This window comes from Oxyura jamaicensis (genome assembly GCF_011077185.1).
Source record: "Oxyura jamaicensis isolate SHBP4307 breed ruddy duck chromosome 1 unlocalized genomic scaffold, BPBGC_Ojam_1.0 oxy1_random_OJ106645, whole genome shotgun sequence".
Lineage (NCBI taxonomy): Eukaryota > Metazoa > Chordata > Aves > Anseriformes > Anatidae > Oxyura > Oxyura jamaicensis.
The window spans coordinates 29,317-47,763 of NW_023303256.1; the positions used below are offsets into that span (position 1 = coordinate 29,317).

Consider the following 18,447-nt stretch of genomic DNA (forward strand, 5'->3'; position numbering starts at 1 on the left):
GGGACCAGGACACCTTGCACCGGGGTCAACGTGCTGGAGAACAGCCCCATCATCGCCAGGACTGCTGAACGCTGCCACAAAGCTGCTTCCAGCCGCTTTTATCGATAAACACTTTCAAACACTGCCTTAAAAACCAGCCAAATGCAAGGTCACGCGTTCATAAAACACCGGCCCTGTTACAGGGAGGGGAATCGTACCACGGACTGCAATGACATGAAGGACTTCGGGCAGCACTACAGGTGCCACGAGAGCATTAAATCCTCACAAGAAGGTGGCAAAAAGGGCTAACGGGAGCCTCAGAAAGGTGCTTCGAGGTGAAAGAGTTATCTTTGTGTGTTGCGTCAGGGAGATCAATACTGGACTGTCAACCCTTCCTTCAGCAGCCAACAATTTATAACTACGAGCACGATTGCAGACCTGAAAAAAATGCTTTTTTAACCAAAAAAAGGCCAAAAGGATTACTTCGTTATCACCAAAAATAATTAATTAGAAAGGAACTTGGTTCTTTTTAATATCTAAACAAGGAAAGCTACGGAAAGATAAAACCTCTGTGCGTTTAGGCAGCAAAACTTCTGTTAAAGTTTTACCTCGTTTCAGCAAATTGAGATAATCCGTGAAATTAACAATTAACAGCTAAATTATCTGCTGCTTTATGAACCCGGGTGGCAGAGTTATCTTAACCCCAGGTTACTAAACTCAGTGCAATCATTAGACAAGGCTCTGTGCCCTGCAGTGAGTATGGTGCCCAAACGAAGTATTTCCAATAATCCCCCAGACCTGAAGGGCCGCAGAAAGGGGCAGAAAAACCCAAACGGCTGGACCACGGTGTTTTCATCCCAGATTTTGCTTTCAATAATCAGGGAAGCTTAACAGGCCATAAGCAGCCTGCCAGGAGGCCAAGGATCCCACTGAGGATGGGCACACGTTAGCAGTGTGGTGCAGAGCCATTGCTCTGAAGCACAACTCCGGGCTGCTCCTAAATTCCCAAACATCACAAGTCGGGCACCAGGTGACCCTTTTCCCCCCAAACCCCATGTAAATCGCAGCTCTCCCCAAAATTTCTCACCAGCCCTCCCACAGTCCCACCAAACTCACTGTCCCCTCATCCCCTCCAAGCCCCCCAGCCTTCTGACCATCACTGTCCCCAAACACACCCCCCCAAGCTGACCATCACCCCACAGACCCCCAAAACCCTGCTGAACACCCCCTCCCCATACACACAATCTCCCCAAAACCTTTCTACCTCCCCCCACACAACCCCCCAAAACCTTTTCACCGCCCCACCACTCATTCACAGCCCCCCAAAACCCCTCCCCACACACAGCCCCCCAAAACTTTTACCGCCCCTCCCTCTCACAAAGTCCCATAACCCTACTGAACACCCCACCCCATCCCCATACGCAGCACCCCAAAACCTTTACAACTCCTCTCACTCACAGCCCCCCAAACCCTACTGACCACCCCCTCCCCAAAAGCAGCTCCCCAAAACCCTGTTCAACACCCACACGCTGCCCCCAAAAACCTTTCCACCAGCCCCCACTCACACACAACCCCCCAAAACCTGTCCGTACCTTCCCACTCACAATCCCAAATCCCTACCGATTTGATCCCAAACCCCTCCCTCATACACAGCCCCCCAAAAACCTTCCCACCCCTTTCCCCACACACGACCCCCAAAACCCCTCCCCAGAGTCCCCCAAAAAACCTTTTCACCCCCCTCCCTCTCACGCACAGCCCCAAAATCCCACTGATCACCCCCTTTTCCCACACACAACCCCCCCCGAAAACCTTCCTACCCCCTGCCTCACACACAGCCCCAAAACCCCGCAGAACAACCCCTTTTCCCACACACAGCCCCCCCAAAACCCTACTGAACGCGCCCTCCCCTCACACACTGCCCCCCAAAACCTTTTCACCCCCCTCCCTCTCACACACCCCTAAATCCCCACAGAACACCCCAATTTCCCACACACATTTCCCCAAATCCCTACAGAACACTCCTTCCCTCACACACCTCCCCCAGACCCCACAGAGCACCCCCATTTCCCACACACCTTCCCCCAAAACCCTTCCGACCCCCACACACACACAGCCCCCCAAAGCCCTTTTTTACCCCCTCCTTCTCACCCACACCCCCAAATCCCTACAGAACACCCCTCCCCTCACACACATCCCCCAAACCCCACAGAACACCCCCATTTCCCACACACCTTCCCCCAAAACCCTTCCGACCCCCCACCCTCACACACAGCCCCCCACCCACCCCCCTTCCCCCCCCTCACAGCCCCCAAACCCCCTCACAACCCCCCCAACCCCGTTCCCCGCCAGGCCCCAGCCCCCCGAGGCAGGCCGTACCCCTTCCCCCGGATCCCCCCGTCCCCTCCCGGTGCCCCCCCCGGCGCCCAAGCCCCCCGCCGGGCTCACTCGGGCAGGTAGGAGGAGGAGAAGCTGCTCCAGCGGTGCAGGCCGTAGCCCAGCACCCGGCTCTCCGGGCCCGCCGGCCCCGCCGCCGCCATCTTGGAGTCGGCACCCGCGGCCCGGCAGCGATCGCGGAGGGGAGGGGAGGGGGGAAAAGGGGGCGGGGCTCGCTCTTAAAGGGGCCGCGCCGGGATTTTGGGGGGGTAAGGGGATGTGGGGTCTGGGGGCAGGTTAGGGAAAGGGGGGGGTAAGGTTTGGGGAGTGTTTTGTGGGGTTGTAAGGGGATATGGGGCTGATGGGGCTCTAGGGGAATGTCCTATGGGGCTGTAGGGGGATATGGGGCTGTAGGGGGATATGGGGCTGTAGGGGGATATGGGGTCCAAGGGGTAAATGGGGCTATAAGGGAATGCCCCATGGGGTTGTAGGGGGATATGGGGTCCAAGGGGTATAAAGGTATGTAGGGGAATGTCCTATGGGGCTGTAGGGGGGATATGGGGTCCAAGGGGCAAATGGGGCTGTAGGGGATTGCCCTATGGGGCTGTAAGGGGAGATTGGGCCCAAGGGTTATATGGGGCTGTAGGGGAATGGTGCCCCATGAGGCTGTAGTGGGAATATGAGGCTGTAGGGGTGTATGGGGCTGTAGGGGTGTATGGGGCTGTAGGAGGATATGGGGCTGTAGGGGGATATGGGGTCCAAGGGGTAAATGGGGCTATAAGGGAATGCCCCATGGGGTTGTAGGGGGATATGGGGTCCAAGGGGTATAAAGGTATGTAGGGGAATGTCCTATGGGGCTGTAGGGGGGATATGGGGTCCAAGGGGCAAATGGGGCTGTAGGGGATTGCCCTATGGGGCTGTAAGGGGATATTGGGCCCAAGGGTTATATGGGGCTGTAGGGGAATGCCCTAAGGGGCTGTAGGGGGATATGGACCCCAAGGGGTATGTAGGGCTGTAGGGGAATGCCCTTTGGGGCTTTAGGGGGGATATGCGGCCAAGGGACATATGGGGCTGTAAGGGAATGTCCTATGGGCCTGTAGGGGGATATAGGGCCCAAGGGGTATACAGGGCCATAAGGGAATGCCCCCTGGGGCTGTAGGGGGATATGGGGCTGTAGGGGAATGCCTCATTGGGCCGTAGGGGAATATGGGGTCCAGGGGGTATATGAGGCTGTGGGGGCATGTCCCATGGGGCTGTAGAGGGATATGGGGCCCAAGGGGTATATGGGGCTGTAAGGGAATGTCCTACAGGGCTGAAGGGGGATATGGGGCTGAAGGGTTATATGGGGCTGTAGGGGAATGCCGCATTGGGCTGTAGGGGAATATGGAGTCCAAAGGGTATATGGGGCTATAAGAGAATGCCCCATGGGGTTGTAAGGGGATATAGGGTCCAAGGGGTATATAGGTATGTAGGGGAATGTCCTATGGGTCTGTAGGGGGCTATGGGGCTGGAGGGTGGTGCCCCATAGGCCTGCAGGGGGATATGGGGCCTAAGGGGGATACATCCCATGGGCCTATGGTAGGCCATAGAGCTATACAGGGATATGGGACTGTAGGGGGATGTTCTATGGGGCTGTGGTGACCTATGGGGCCCAAGGGGGATTATGGGGCTGTAGGGGGCTGTGGGGCTGCAGGGGGATACCCAGTGGGGTATAGGGTCCAGGGTGTGGGGAAGAGGGTCTGTCAAAATCGCTCTTGCAGCGATCCCCGTCGCTCTTCTCCCCGTCTCCATGTTGTTAGCTGGGTGTTTTGCTGTGTCTCTGCTTCGTGGGAAGGACCAGGAGAAGCTTGTTTTGACAGTTCTGCCAGTTTTAACATGCTGTTTTGTTGTGTTTTATTATTTTTTTTTTCTCCCCGGAAAGGAGTTGGAGTAATTAAAGTCCCCATAAATAACAGGAAATACATAAACAAAAATAAATAACGAGTAAAACGGAAAGGCACTGACTGAGTGGTACCCAGATTCAACGCGTGACCAACAGCCCTGTTTGAGAGCAATCACAGGCTGAGCACAGACTACCAGAATTAGTCATATTTATTTTGTTTGTTTGTTTGTTTTTTGTTTTATCTTTTTCCTTGGGTTATTTTTTTCTCCTTCAGTCCATACAACAGCTCGTCTGCATGCTTCGTGGGGAGGTAGCCTGGAGGTCCAGACAGCGGGAAGGAACCCAAGTGGTTTTCCAAGTCTTGCACATTGTCATATTTATTAACTTTATTTTATTTATTTATTTATTTCTGTCAATGCTGCTGAAGAGCTCGCCATCAGCGCTGGGATGTTTGGATGTCTGCATGGCGTTGCTGTCCCCAGTTTGGAGGGAAGCTCCCCTTGGGATCTCCATTCCACACCAGGATATTTTCCGGCACTTTTGCTCGCCGCATGGCCACACACCAGGAGGCTGGACCTGAAATCCCAAACGCCTACATAGTTCACCATGTATGTTGGAAATTCCTTGACATTTTTCTCTGTTGTTACCTGTTTTTTCTTGTAGGAGGGAGATGGTTTCACCCAGAGCCCCCATCAAAGCAGAAGGGAGGTTTGGGACATCCTGGGGCAGCTCTGGGATGCTCAAGAAACCAGAGGAGATATTTCAAGACCGGGGGGGGGGTGGGAAGGAAATAAACCACCAGCAAATAACCAGCTGTCGGTTGGAAATGACAGATTGAGGAGATATTATCGGGCAGGACAGCAAGATGCCGGGCTAGATTAAATTAACGCAAGGATTTTTATTTTTTCCCCTCTTTTATTTTAGGAAAGCGAGTGAGAATGCAGCAACAAAATCCCACTGTGGCTGAAAAATTCATCCAGCAGCCTTGGAGTATTTCAAAAGTGAGTGGAAGCAGCGAGGGCTTCATCTCAAGGCCCCTTCCCAGGAGCAGGGATCATCGCAGTTTTGCTGGCATCAAAGTCCCAAGGTGCTGAAAAAGCTGCATGCGAGGCACCACCTTCCACACTTCCCTCTGCTGCTGCACTAACAAGAATTTTACAAGTTTTTAGCCTTCCTGTGGCATTTAAGATTTCTCTTATCTAAAATTCTGCCTGTGGGGCTTTTTTTTTTTTTTTTTTTTTTCCTGGCATTTACTGCAGGAGCATTAAAGGAAATGGTTTGCTAAGGATCTTGGTAATAATATTATCCCAACCCCAGGGGAAGGGATGCTACCCCGGCGTTTGGAGCCTGGCTAACAAGCAGCCCAAGAGGAGCGATGCCATATGAGACCTGTAACCTCCGAACATGAAATTTTGGAGACTGCAAACGAGTGGTGAGTGCCAGCCTTGCGGCAGGGAGGAGGCAGAGTGAGAGCCAACAGCTCCCTGCTCGCCGCTGCACGGAGCAAACCGCCCCGGGACTTTCTCCACCCGGCGTCCTGTTACTGCCTGGATCAGGATGCGGACTGCAAGCCAGCTTATTTTTAGCACATTTTGGGCTTAAAGCGAAGCAAAAGCTGGTGAAATATGCAGTACTGACAGCCCTGGAAAAAAAAAAAAAAAAAATCTTTACTCGTCTGCAGCACGGGAAGCGGGGAAGGCTGCGAGGGAGCAAAGCAATTGCAAGCTGCAGAGCTGCAAGGCGACTCTCCCAGCTTCTCGGGCTCAGCCTGCCTGGCTCTAGGTTTTAGATGCTTTTAGGAGGTGGTGGCAGGAGAGGGTTTTTTCCACGCTCAGAAAGGGCCTTGCACAGCCGGGAGGAGCCCGGCGTGCCGCAGGTTTGGACAGCTCGCGAGGCTCCAGCTGAGCTTGCTGCATCTGCCCGAGCTCAGTGGCAGGGCCGTAAAAATGGGAGAGACTCGGAAAACATGAGTGTCTGACTCTGCTCTGCGAGGGTTTTGCTGCATAAATACAAAACGGGATCCACAGTGATGGCAGTGATGCTGTCCTGTGCCACCTCTGGCAGCCTCTTAGACCTGCTGCTTTGGGGAAAAATAACCCAAAGAGGGCACTTAGGAAGCAAACAACGTCCCCATCGCTTGGGATCTGGCTGAAATCCTCCAGCAGGGCTTGGTATCTGCAGGACCTGTCTGCAGAGCAGAAACAAGCAGCAAAAGCGGGTCCCTGCTGCACGTGGAGGAGCATGCCAGGAGGTCCCTGGATGGGTGCCTGGGACAGTAGCTGGGATCACCAGGAGAGGCCAGGGTGACCCCAAGAGCCGTCCCCTGCCTCCCTCCGCCAGGAGGATGCGCCCACAGCGTTAACGCGCTTGTCGTCAGCAGACTTGAAACCCAACCACGGACAGGTCAGGGATTTGAAGATTGTTTGTGTCTGCCTCGAGACGAATACCTCGTGTGTGTGTGTGTGTGTGTGTGTGTGTGTCCCCAGCACAAACCCGCTCCTCTGCTGCGCGTGTGTTTCGAGTTTCCTCATGCAAAACCTGCGTGGGTGTTGAGATATGTAATGAGCGCATAGTTCAGGATGAAAACAAGTTGCGTGGAGGAGCCAAGTAACGCCAGAAAAATGAAAGCAATACAAACAACAACATGGCACGCAGCCATACCAGCTAGACCGTGGGCCAGCCGGATCTCACGTCCTCCCCGGAGCTGCGGAGCCCATCAGCTGTTGGAAAAAGAGACCTTTAAAGACGAGCGGGAGGAAATAGCATTGGCAGCGCAGGCCACAGCGTGTTTCCTTCCAACGCGGGACGGAGCCAAGGACATGAGGCAGAGCTGTGTAACGTTTGGGGTCTCGTTGCTTCAGCCCTGAAGTAAGGCGAAAACCTCCAGTGGGTTGCAGTTGTGTAAACTCCTATTGTTCTGTGAGCGGAAGAGGAGTGCTGGCCTGATGGGGTATTGTCACACCAGATTTTGGCAATGCTTGCTCACCTCGCCGAGCTCCCTCTGCCGAGCCAGGGCTTGGTTTTAACCCGGGGCTGCAGGGGGAAGGACCCTGCCTGCCTGTGCTGCACCCTTGGCATCTCCCAAAGCCAAATGTGTGCTCCCTCCCACAGGATCTTCGAAGAAAAATACCTACAGGACAGAGCAGAACCAGGGGCAATTCCAGAATCGCTCCCCAAAGCGTCCTTGCTAATTATCCTGTCTCATTTTGATGACATGATGGAGAAAAAAATTGGGAAAGCTTATCGAGCTTGGGAAAAAAATCAATTGCAAAGCTTACCCATCTTCTGTGGGGTCTGGATGCATTTCCATACTAAAAAGGGGTGAGAGCAAGCCTCAAAAATCATCTGCACCTCCTTGTAACGCAGTAAAACCATGCCTCCTTCAGCATAATAACAGAGCTGCTCTTACGTCGGCCCTGATCCAAGCATCTGCTCCCAGGCCGTGCACTTAAATACCTGCCCAAGCCCTCTTCACCAGCTCTTGCAGCATCTGTCCTTTGGTTAAAGGCTTAAATCAGCCCAAGAGCTCACTGGCAATCCGGAAGATTGAAAGGGGCCTTAAATACCGGAGCCTCCACGTGCGTATTGGCATCATTCTTTGCATAAAAGCCAGCTTGAAAAGGCGTGTTTTACAAAGCACAAGCACACTTTTTTTTATATTATTTGCATCAAGGTCAGTAACTCAGCTTCATTCACCAGTCTCCAGCTGCAAAGCAACGTGCCCCGGACAAGGGGGGAAAGAGCATCTGAGTCAGAAAATAATATTTAAGGGATGCGAGCGGCTCTGAGCCACCTCGAGGAAAAAACAATCTTGGTGCCCTGGTGTGCTCAGCCCCAGCTGAGCTGAAACAGGCTGCTGGAGGGCAGGAAAAGCTGCTGAGATGGGCACAAATGTTGCCCTGGGTGCTTCGGTAGGACGTGCCTCTCGAATGCCACCCCTGTGCCACCCTCTCCAGTGCTCGCGCGCCCTCGGTGCCTCTTCCCTCTTCCAAGAGGAGCGCCTGGGCCTTGTGATTATTTCTCTGAATCACCCAGAGAGGATGCTCCAGCCTCTGTTTCAGATGCAAAATGTGCCTTGGAATTCAATAGTTGCTATAGTGCCGTAATTACGCTTTTTATGGAGTACTTAGTCACAATGGCTGGAGCGCCTGTTATTAGGCTTGGACTCCTTCTGCTGCTGTATTTTAAAGACCTTTCTGTTAAGCACCTTCTCTCTGCTTTAAAAATAGTTTGTTTCAGCACTTGTGTGCCTCCAGACAGCCCCAGTTCATGGCACTGATGGAGCACAAGGACAGGGTTTGCAGCCTGCTCTCTGCACCACGGGAGTTGTGGTGCCCTGGCCTTGGGTGCTCCAAAACGCACTCCAAAGTCTGCCTAAGTGACACCAGCAAAATATTTCCAGGATGTGGGACCTGCTGAGCACTGATCCTGGCAACATCTGCGGTTTGGAGAGGACTTGCAATGCCTGCTCGGGGCACCTGCACCTTCCCAGAGAGGGTGGACTCCTTGGGTGCTCCTCCTGTAAGATGACTGAACCTACAGTGACAGGACACAATTTGGGCAAGGATCAATCCTTCTCCTGGGGTGCTGCTCTTCTGGTGCCTGCTCCAGAAGAAGCCCAGCCGCAGTGCAGGCAGCTGAGATAGGTAAGATGAGCACCGTGCTCCACGTCACTCCTCCGACCAGCAGGGATGCTCTCCGCCCTACGCCACAGGATCAGCCTTTCCCCTTCCCTAACCTCTTTTTGTGCCCGGGTTTCCCCATCTGGAGAATGGAGCTAACTACTTAATTGCCTACTTTCTAAGGAGTCAGGCAGGATAATTAGCTGGTGCTTGGGTAATGCGTCATAGGGCAGGAGAGCTAAGTGGTATTGCTGTCAGCAGCACAGTGGGAAGCGAAGGGCTCAACCTTGGTTTCCATTTGGGGATGGCAGGGTGTCCCCAGGATCATCGCTCCCAATGACTGGCCTGCTGAGGGCAGGGGACTTGGGTGAAGAGTTTAAAGGAGGAGGGGTGCCAAGGGCAGCAGCGAGCTGCTTGCGATCCAGGAGGACAGCTGTGACAATAGCTCGGTGGACTTTGGAACGAGAAAAGCAAGAATGCCAGCAAAGGCAGGGAACGTGCCTGGGGCAGCACAGAAAGGGCTCGTGTCTGTAAGTGTAGCATAGTTCTTGATCAGCAACATCTTCTGAGTCACCAAAATGCATTGGGGAAAGTTTGCTTGGCATGCATTTATTGCATGCACACAGCACAGTGGGAAGCACCTTACAGAAACCCGTCGCACTCTCCCTGGGGACTGAAGCAGCCTTGACCTAAAAAGAGATTTTGTATCTTTAATTTTTATTATTCTGCAGATTTCGTTAGGGATGAACTTTAAGCCCTTCTCATGTCCGTCAATGATAATTGATGAGGTTTCAACGGTGCCTTCTTGAGGTTAAACATCCGAGAGACGCTTTGGTTAATAGTCTGCCTTTCAGAGTCGTGCCGTAGCTCTCTTCTGCTCCCATCTGCTTAATTTAGAGTGAGTGCCCAAGAGCGGTGCAGCTAAGGAAATAATCTTGTGCTGAAGCTCTCGAAGCTTTCAGACGACCAGCAGACCCTTCAGCGCCGCCTTGTTTTCATCGTGGCTGGAGCAACGCTTTCCGTGACTCACTGCTAATTACGCTTGGCTTTCACAAACAAATGTTTTGAACCTCGTTGGATCTGGAAAAAAAGAAAAAAAAAAAGAAAAAAAAAAAACTCCAACCCTCAGCTCTGTCCCTGTGCCATCCTGGAAAAGCTGCTGTGATTTGGTGTCCCACCTTTGTGAGCCCAGCTCCTGGGCTTTCCGGCCACACCAGGGAAGCCCATTCTCCTCCTCCTGCCTCTTCTCTAAATGAGCTGACGTTTCTCACGCTCTCTATTTATTTTCTCGTCCTGGAGACAGTCTCACGCTTTGATCCGCGCAAAAGATGACTTTTCCAGGGAGGTTCTTGGGCTCTCCCTGTTTCCTGTCAAGTGGCCACTTGGAGGAGATGCCAGCTCCCTTTGCTTCCTCCCAGCAGTGGTAAACCAGCCACAGACCATCTCAGCAGCTTCTCTGCGCCCTGCAGGGATGTCTCCACGTCCAGGAGCGAGGAGAGGAGAAACACCGACAATCCAGAACCGATCCTCCCCACCGCTCGCATCCACCCATCTTTGCAAGCCGTCTGTAAGGATGAGTGATGCCTGACCTCCGGAAAAGCAGAGCATCCTTTCGTTTGCCAGGCCTGAAGATACAAAAATTGGCAGGCGCGCTGCCATGGGTGAGTCGCCGGCCGTGGAAGAGCCGCGTGCCAAACCCGCCGCCCCATCACGGCGCTCCCCAGGGAGAGACCGTGCCCAGCCTCTGCCTCTGAAGTCTCTAAAAGCCTTCTTTATCCTCGAGAACCGCTTCCTGTTGTGTCTGTTCCTGTGTTTGTATTAAGGAGGTGGAAATACTGGCAGCACTTCTGGGAAGGGCAGGGCTTGGGGAAGGATATACCTATTTATCATGATCGTCCTCCGAACCGTGGCTTGGATGCTCCACTTGAGACCCTCGGGCTCAAGTGGAAAATAAAGGGGACTCACTGTTCCCATGAAGTGGGATGAAGTTTTTTGAACCAACAGATAAATTTATGTGAAGGAATAAGCATCTTCTTGCAGGGCAGGGCATTCAGGGCATCACAAGTTGCACGTTTTTTCCTCCAGAGGTTGCTTCAGCAGCAAATCCACCCAAACAGCCTCATCTGTCCTGTCCAGAACCTGACCCTAAGAGAGGCCAGGGGACAGTGGGAGCTTGCAGAGGGGTAGCACGTGGGACAGGGCCATCACAGCTGCTCCTGTGCCCTTCACACTGGATCTGTATGTGCAGGAGCAAGAGGAAATGCTGCTGGTGCTGGGGGGTTTGCTGGGGGTTACTTGGGGGGATGACATAGGGAGGGCTGGAATGGGTCAAGGCTGCTGATGCTCTCAGAGCAGAGGGACCATGGGGGTCCAAAAGCAAAATCCAGCTGCTCATGTTGCAAGGTGGCCATTATTTCCTATAGATCCCAGCGTTTTTAGCCCATTAGAGGGAAGCATTTCTATTTTCTGGAGACAGGAGAGCCGCGTACCCAGCGGGAAGCTTCACTTCTCACCACACTCAGCTTCTCCTGCTCCATAGGAAGCTGCTTCCCAGGAGCCACAGATGGGCATGGAGTGGTGCCTGAGCCCGTTCCGATACTGCTCGTCTCTGTGGTTGTGTGATTTTGCAATCTGCTTCCTGGGGAGAGGAGGGACACAGAGGCCTGTGACTGCTGAAGGCTTGGGACAGGCTCCTGCTTGCAGGCAGGCAGCCGCGTGGGCTTGGCAGGCTGAGTGCCATCCCTGCTGCTTTCCTGACCTGCTGCCACGTGCATGGACTGAGAGGGGCTCAGGGACCTCCCCACATGGCTGAGAATGAGGAGAAGATAAGAGGATGACCCGAGTCACCATGTCCTTCAGCATGGGCACCTGGAAATGCGTGGTCCAGAGATCATTCACCCAGCAAGTGCTGCAAAAAGGCAGGTTCCTCATCCAGCGTGGGTTTACGCTGGCTATTTTGGATCAGGAGACGAGGTGACATCCAAGCAGGGAGTCTGGTTGTCCCAGAGCTGTGCTGCATTGACATGAACCAAACAGATCCCAGTTTCTTCCAGTTCGGGGTACAATGGGATGCACAGCAGGAAGGGCAGCTTGCCCTTCTCCAGCCAGGGTACCTCCCTAGGGACCTTGCTTCCTGCACAGGTCATCACACCTTACCTGCTGATGTACTCATGCCCATCCAAATGTACCTGAGGGAAATTCAAAGTCCTCGGTTGCTGCAGGGAGAGAAGGAATTTGTTTTGCATAAGCCTCATGGTAAGATCCTTTATGTGGGCATTTTGATCCCAAAATTTGTCTTGCTAGGATCTAAGGCTTCCCATGCCTTTAAGGTGAGCCTCCAAAGCCCATGGGAGCTCTCCTGCTTGTCCTCTTACCTTCCCCAAGACCCTTATTTCTGCCCTCTGCCATGAAACAGGTCATCTTTGAGAAAAGAGGGGAATCTGGCTCCGTGCAGAACCAGAGGAAGCCTAAGAGCGTGCCATAACCTCATCAAGTACACCCCTACACATTGCCCAACGATGCTTGGGGAGCGCTTACCAGCAGCCACCGTGGCTCCCTCCAGGAATACGCAGCTCCAAGGATAAAAATAATTTGCTCTGGAAATGGCAAAAGGCAAAGCAAGAGGAGAAGAAAGCCTGAATCAAGCCAGGTTTGCACTGGAAACGAAAGGTGATGGGAAGAGCAACAACGAAACGCTGAGCTTGGTACTACAGAGCACTTTCAGGGAGGTGAAGGGTTTGCCAGAACACCAGCCTGAAAAGTAGTCAAGAAATGCCAGCAGGAAGCAGTCACATCTCCCTGCGTAGGCATCTGGAGTGCGCAACAACGGCTAGCAATGAAAAAAAAGGAATTCCAAGAAAATGCTCGGATGTATTAGCAAGGACAGCGTGTCCTCCAGATTGTCGAGAGAGGGAAAGAAGCAGCAGCGGTGACCTTTTCCAAGTGATGGAAAACCAGGGAGATAGCCGGGAACTTGGGAAAGAGGTCGGGGAATGGAAAGAAGAGCAGCCTTGGAAATTTTTACCTGGCAACTCTGACTTCAGTCCCAAATGCAGCAAGGGGAAAGGCTATGACCTAAATCTCTGTCTGTCTAAAGAAGGAGGGAACAACAAACATTAAGCCATGGGGCTATGAAGACCACGTGGATGGAGGTAGTGTTTTTCTCAGTCTACAAAATGAGTGGTTGTGAGAACAGAGCAAAGGCAGTTTATCCACTCATTTGTGAAGGATTTGATGCAGTGTCTCAACAAAGCCTTTTTTTAAAAAAAAAAAAAAATTAATTTGTCTTGGCTTGGATCTAAACACCACCGCACAGGCTGAACACTGCAATTTATAGGCCCTCTCAGATGACCAGGCAGTGTCTCGATTCCTCCCAGGTGAAGTCAGAGTGCCTCGGTTAATGACCCCAAACCTCCGTTGAAGCCGTCTCTCTGCAGACCCGAAACCTCTGCATTCATCTGCCTCCGCCAACCTCAGTGCAGATAAGGCTCGGCAAAACACCGCATCCTCCGGGATGGAGGCGGGGGAGTGAGAAAGCCAGCAAATGACTCATCGAGCCTTGCAGGCAAGATCTGCCCAGGATCTGTGCCGTGCAGGAGAAGAGGAGCCGTGCAAGGGGCTTGCAAGAAGCTGATGCTGGTCCTGCAGGACCCCAAGGACCACCCTTGTCATCGTCAAGACCTGGTGGACGTCCATGCCATCCTTGACACATCCTTCTCTCCCTCTTGCCCTGCAGGTCCAGGAGCCATCTCTGCTGGCTTTCCACCAACGGAGAGGTCCCTTCCTCCAAGAGGAGACAGCAGAGGTCTGTTGCCAAAACCCTAAGGGGCATAAATGTTGGCCATGATGCACCAGAAAGTGGCTGCCCAACTTGCATGGCCCCCTCATTAGGGAACCAAAGCGCAGTCTGTCAGGGCCATCCCTTGCACCATGCCGAAGACCTGATTGTGGTCATTTTCCTCCCTGCTTCTACTGCATGCCTGAGAAAGGGACACAGTAATTAAAGTTTGAATCTCATTAAAACCCAGAAAGTGCTTGGCTTTCTGAGAATCCAATTATCACAAATGCTATGTAACGCCAGTCAGGGCACGGCTTGTTTTTGGTGTTTGGAATTATTCCTGTTAAACATACAAACACGGCGTGAAATCAAATTTACCAGGGGATGTTGAAAACCTGAAGAGGGCACAGTTACAAAATCAAGTCAAGGGCATGAGAAGACACCTTGGGGAGGGAGGGAGAGGACTTCGCTCACCAGTAAGAGGAGGAAACCCTACAAAAACACGTGGTTGGAAGCAGAACCCTGCCACCCCTAGAGGAAATTATTCTTTCTAACAAGCAGTTGACCATGGATAGGGAAGAGTTGGGTTCTCCATCCCTTTCTATTCCTTCCTCCAGGCTGGAAGCCTTCCTGAGCAACAGAAGATGCTCTCCTCAACCTGCCTACAAAAGGGAGCCCAACAAAAACATCCTCCATCCTACAACTGCCCCCCTCACCTTGGGGTTAGGGGACCCAGCTCCGGGCAGGGACCATCAGCCCTCGCCGGAGCCCGCGGTGGCATGAGGGATGCCCGGCTTTGCTGTGTGCTCGCCCGCGGGCTCGACTGCTCTCTGCCTCAGTTTTCTCAGCTGTAAACTCGTATTAAAACAATAACCTAATTTGTTGGGGTGCTGACAGCCTCCAGCAGCGGGAGTGAGGAGCTCTGCCAACCTGGGGTAAAAGGTGCTAGTTAAGTGCAAAATACTATTATGCTTTTTGTGGCACAGTGTGTCTGCCATACGTTACACTTATGTAACATTACTTAGCACTTAGTCGGCACTTCACATCTTTAACTAATTACACAGAATCGAGCCATTTACCAGCATGAAAAGAAAAACATCCAATAGAGGCAGATCCTGAAACGTTGGACTGATTTCCAGGCTCCTCCAGGAGTGAGAATTGCAGAAGATGCAAAACGAGGTTTTGAAGAAGAAAGGCCAAACAAACAAACAGATGCACGAAATGAGAGAAGAAAATCAAACTGTGTGACAGCAGAGAAGGACTTGCAGAGGAAAATAGCCCACTGCTTTTTTTCTCATGGAAACAGCCAGCCAGAGCTCTCAGCCTGCAGCATCTCCACAGCACGTTTAACATTCACCTCCTCCTCCTTTTTGCAATTAAACACATATTCTTATGCACCTCGACTTTTAAAATAAATAATGACAATTTTTAGCGCTGGCAATTAAAAGCGGTGCTGTTTACATTTTAATTAGCTCTTTCAGTGCGACTAGCTCAGCTTCTTTCAATCAGAAATGGATGTATTTAGAAACAAGACAGCTTTAAATGCTCTCCCTTTTTCTGTAAACAGTAGCCCTGCTCTGCTTTCAGGTTCTCAGGGTAGAGGGAGCAGAGAGGCAATCTGCTGGATGGAAAGCTCTGCACAGCTTTTCTTCCCGGTGGTGATTCTCTGTGGGAGTGCAGAAAAGGAAGTTTATTTTGGAAGTGAGAAAAATAAAGCGAGGTTTTGTTCCAGGAGAGCGCAAAGATAAGTAGCATCTGTGCGGCTGGAAGCTCTGTACGTGGCTGGGAAGACCTCATTTACAGCTGCAAAGTGCCAGGTACGTTTTTTTACTTCCTGGTGAAGCTCCAGAAGGCAGCCAAGTGCTACCAAGCCAGCCCCCGGGATGCATTTTCCACCCACCTTTGACTTGCGCTTACAAAATCACCCGTCGTGTTCCTGCTCGGTGCCATCCGTGGGCCTTGATGCAGCGTGGCGAGTCGACGAAAACTCTGCCTGTGATTTTAGCCCAAATAATAGTATCCTCACAGCCTCCAGAGTGCAGGTGATGTACATCAGGCCCCTCTATACACCAAACCTGCTCAGAGTGAACCTCCTTCGACAGTCCGCTGCTGTACATGGCACATCTGCATCTCGGATGCAAGCCTCTTGGAGGAGAGGCAGGTGTCAAAACACCACTCGGAAACCTTTTGCCGTAAAATAGTTCTTCCTAAATAAACAGCAACTGCAAAAGCGTTGCTAAATGGTGAAAAGGAGAAGCAGGTTCTGAAATCCAGGGTTAGCAGGTGATTTTAGCAATGCTCCCCTGCCTGCACCCTCACGCTGCTCAGGAAGAGGCAGCATTATTTGTGACTCACAAATAAACTCGGTGGCTTGCCCAAGGCAGGAGGGGAAAGTCTTTGGATGTAGGCTGAAAACACAGTGCTTTTCTGGGGAATGTTCTCCCTAAGTATTTTTATTTCCCCCCCTTTTTTTTTCTAAGTATTTCTATTTTCTGATTCCCAGCTATTGGCAGGATGTTGGGGGAGAAAGTTGGAGGAGTCACAAGTCCTTGACATTGAAAAAAATCCTTTACCTTGTCTTTGCCTCAGTTTCCCTCTCTATAAATGACTGCAGATCTCCCTGGCATAGGCTAAATGGAGGGAAAAAGCCCGCTAAGGGCCAACTATTGTCATGGAGAGAGGAGGCAAATGGCTGTGATTTGAAAAATAAAAGCCCATCCCTGCAGAGTTTGTAAGGAGCACTGATGGGGTATTTGGGGCTCGTCTGGGGCATTTCCTTGTGAAATGACCTCCTCGTCCAGCAGAAAAAGGCTGCAGAGGTCCAGTGTTGGGGCATTTCTGGGCTTTTTCTCCCCCCAGAGCTGCAGCCAGGGGTGCGGTGAGCTTGTCCCTGCCAGCCCCAGCATCCCGTAAGCCCATGACCTTCCCTCGCTGCTTAGTCTCCTTGAGCCCCAACATAAGCAGATAAAACAGTAAGACCTTCAGGGGCTTTGCGTGAGCTTGCTCACGTCCCGCACCAGGATCCGCTGGCAAAATCACACCCAATTTCTGAGATGCTTTCAGAGAAATCTCTTCGCTGGGAAAGCAGAAAGACCTGAAAGGTAAAACACAGGGAAAACACCGTCAGCAAGCGTGCAGGTTGGCATCTCCGCTTCTGTTTGCCCTGCGTGGCAATGGCAATGATTTCAGCAGTGATCACAGGGCTGCACACTAAGTCGTGGGTTCTGCAGGTAATCATGACAGGCAAAATGAGAAGTTATTTTTCTGGTGTTGGGGCTTTCTGTGGGCTGCATCTGCACTTGAACTGCTTCTTTCCCCCTTCCCCAGCTGCACATCTGGATGGTGAGCACAGAAACACCGGTTCAAAACGGGGTATTTTTGCAAAACAAGGCCAACACGGGGGACACCTGACCCCCAACCAGGTTTCTCCCTCTTATTTTGGGGACAACCCTCGCCATCAGCTCACACTCGAGGTGACGAAGACATCAGAAAAGGCTGATTCCCGTGGGCCACGGAGCACTGCCAGCGAGGATGAAGATGAAGCTGTCAACCTCAGCACCCCATCCCAGTGCAAGAGCCCACGGCACGCACCCATGCGATGGATGGGTTACGCTTCGGAGACCTTCCTAAACGTGCTTCTTACCGGTTGGGAGTGGATGGGAAGGGATTCTAGCTAAGGGCTAGAAAGCAAAACAGGAATTTGGATTTTTTTTAAATCTCTGCTTGAAGGGAGAGCAAGAAGAGCATGCAAAAGCCAGTAGTGAGGGAGAAGGCTGGAAAATCCCAACAAGGCTCTTTCCGTGGCTGAAGGCCAGTTGAGCGTCCAACGTAAAAGCTGGCCAAGGCTGAGTCTCAGGAGGCTGCTCGGGGATGGGGAGCCATGGACAGATGTGTGCTCCTGGATCCAGCTGTGCCACTGGCCCTGCTCCCCCTCCAGCCGTCCATCCCCACCCACCAGCTGCAGCATGGAGCAGCATCGCTTGGAGCAAAGGCGGCAGATTTGGGGTCAGGATGATGCCATTGGCATTGCGGTGCAGAGCACTGAGGCTGTTAACGAGTGGCTGGGGCACGGTGACATTTCCAGCTGGCACAGCCCTCTGCCTGGTAAACATCTGCCCTGGGGATGGAGAATAACTGAGGGAGCCAAACAGGAGCTTTCTGAGGCAGCTGAGGGTTGCTGGGGAAGGTCAGCGAGCCGTGCAGCAGGACTGGTTGTATTTTCATGGAAGAAAGGCTTTTACACCCAAAAGTGTAGCAGGGAAGCGAGTGAGGAGAGAAATGGAATTGTTGGCAAGGCAGAAGGGCCAACACTCAGCGCCCTCCCTACAGTCCTGTCCTCCAAGTTCCCAAAAACAGGTTCTTGGGAAATTTTAGATTTAAGAATTCAACCTGTGTCGGTTGCAGGCATCCTCTGGTATTCATCCTCAGCTGCTAATGGCAGGATCTGTTAATGAACATTTTGATCCTTGGGTGGCTGTTTTATAAAATCATTGGGCAACGTGATCCTGAGAGGCAGCAGAAAGGAAATGTGATGGTGATTTAAAACAGAAAAGGAGAGAATATAATTTTGGCAATCACCAGCCTATAAAAATAATAGAACAAATATTTAAGAAAAGATCATGATGAAGTATTTAGAGCTTGGTTCTGTCCACACAATAGTGTCAACAGGGAGAAACTTTGCAGAAGCCAGATGCTGAGTAAAATTACCATGAGACAAGAGTCAGACTCGAGGGATGATGGGCACAGAAAACAGCCAGTTTTTCTTATTTTCCAGTTCTTTTTGGTGCAAAGAGGAGTACTGCTGGAGAATGACA

General features: G+C 52.0%; 1 protein-coding gene and 1 long non-coding RNA gene across 2 annotated transcripts in view; both read right to left on the reverse strand.

Moving 5' to 3' along the window:
* The window catches only part of LOC118156961 (muskelin-like), a 28,598-nt gene extending 26,039 nt beyond the window's left edge, over positions 1 to 2,559 (reverse strand). The window contains exon 1 of the mRNA XM_035311206.1: positions 2,425 to 2,559. Coding sequence (XP_035167097.1) covers positions 2,425 to 2,516 — 92 coding nt within the window. The 5' untranslated portion in view covers positions 2,517 to 2,559. The remainder of the gene's footprint in view (positions 1 to 2,424) is intronic.
* LOC118156963 lies at positions 31 to 696 on the reverse strand. The gene is made up of 3 exons (XR_004746500.1): positions 238 to 696; positions 198 to 203; positions 31 to 64 (listed from the first exon to the last, which is right to left on the reverse strand). It is a non-coding gene; the product is annotated as an uncharacterized LOC118156963 (long non-coding RNA).
* Positions 2,560 to 18,447: the final 15,888 nt, after the last annotated feature.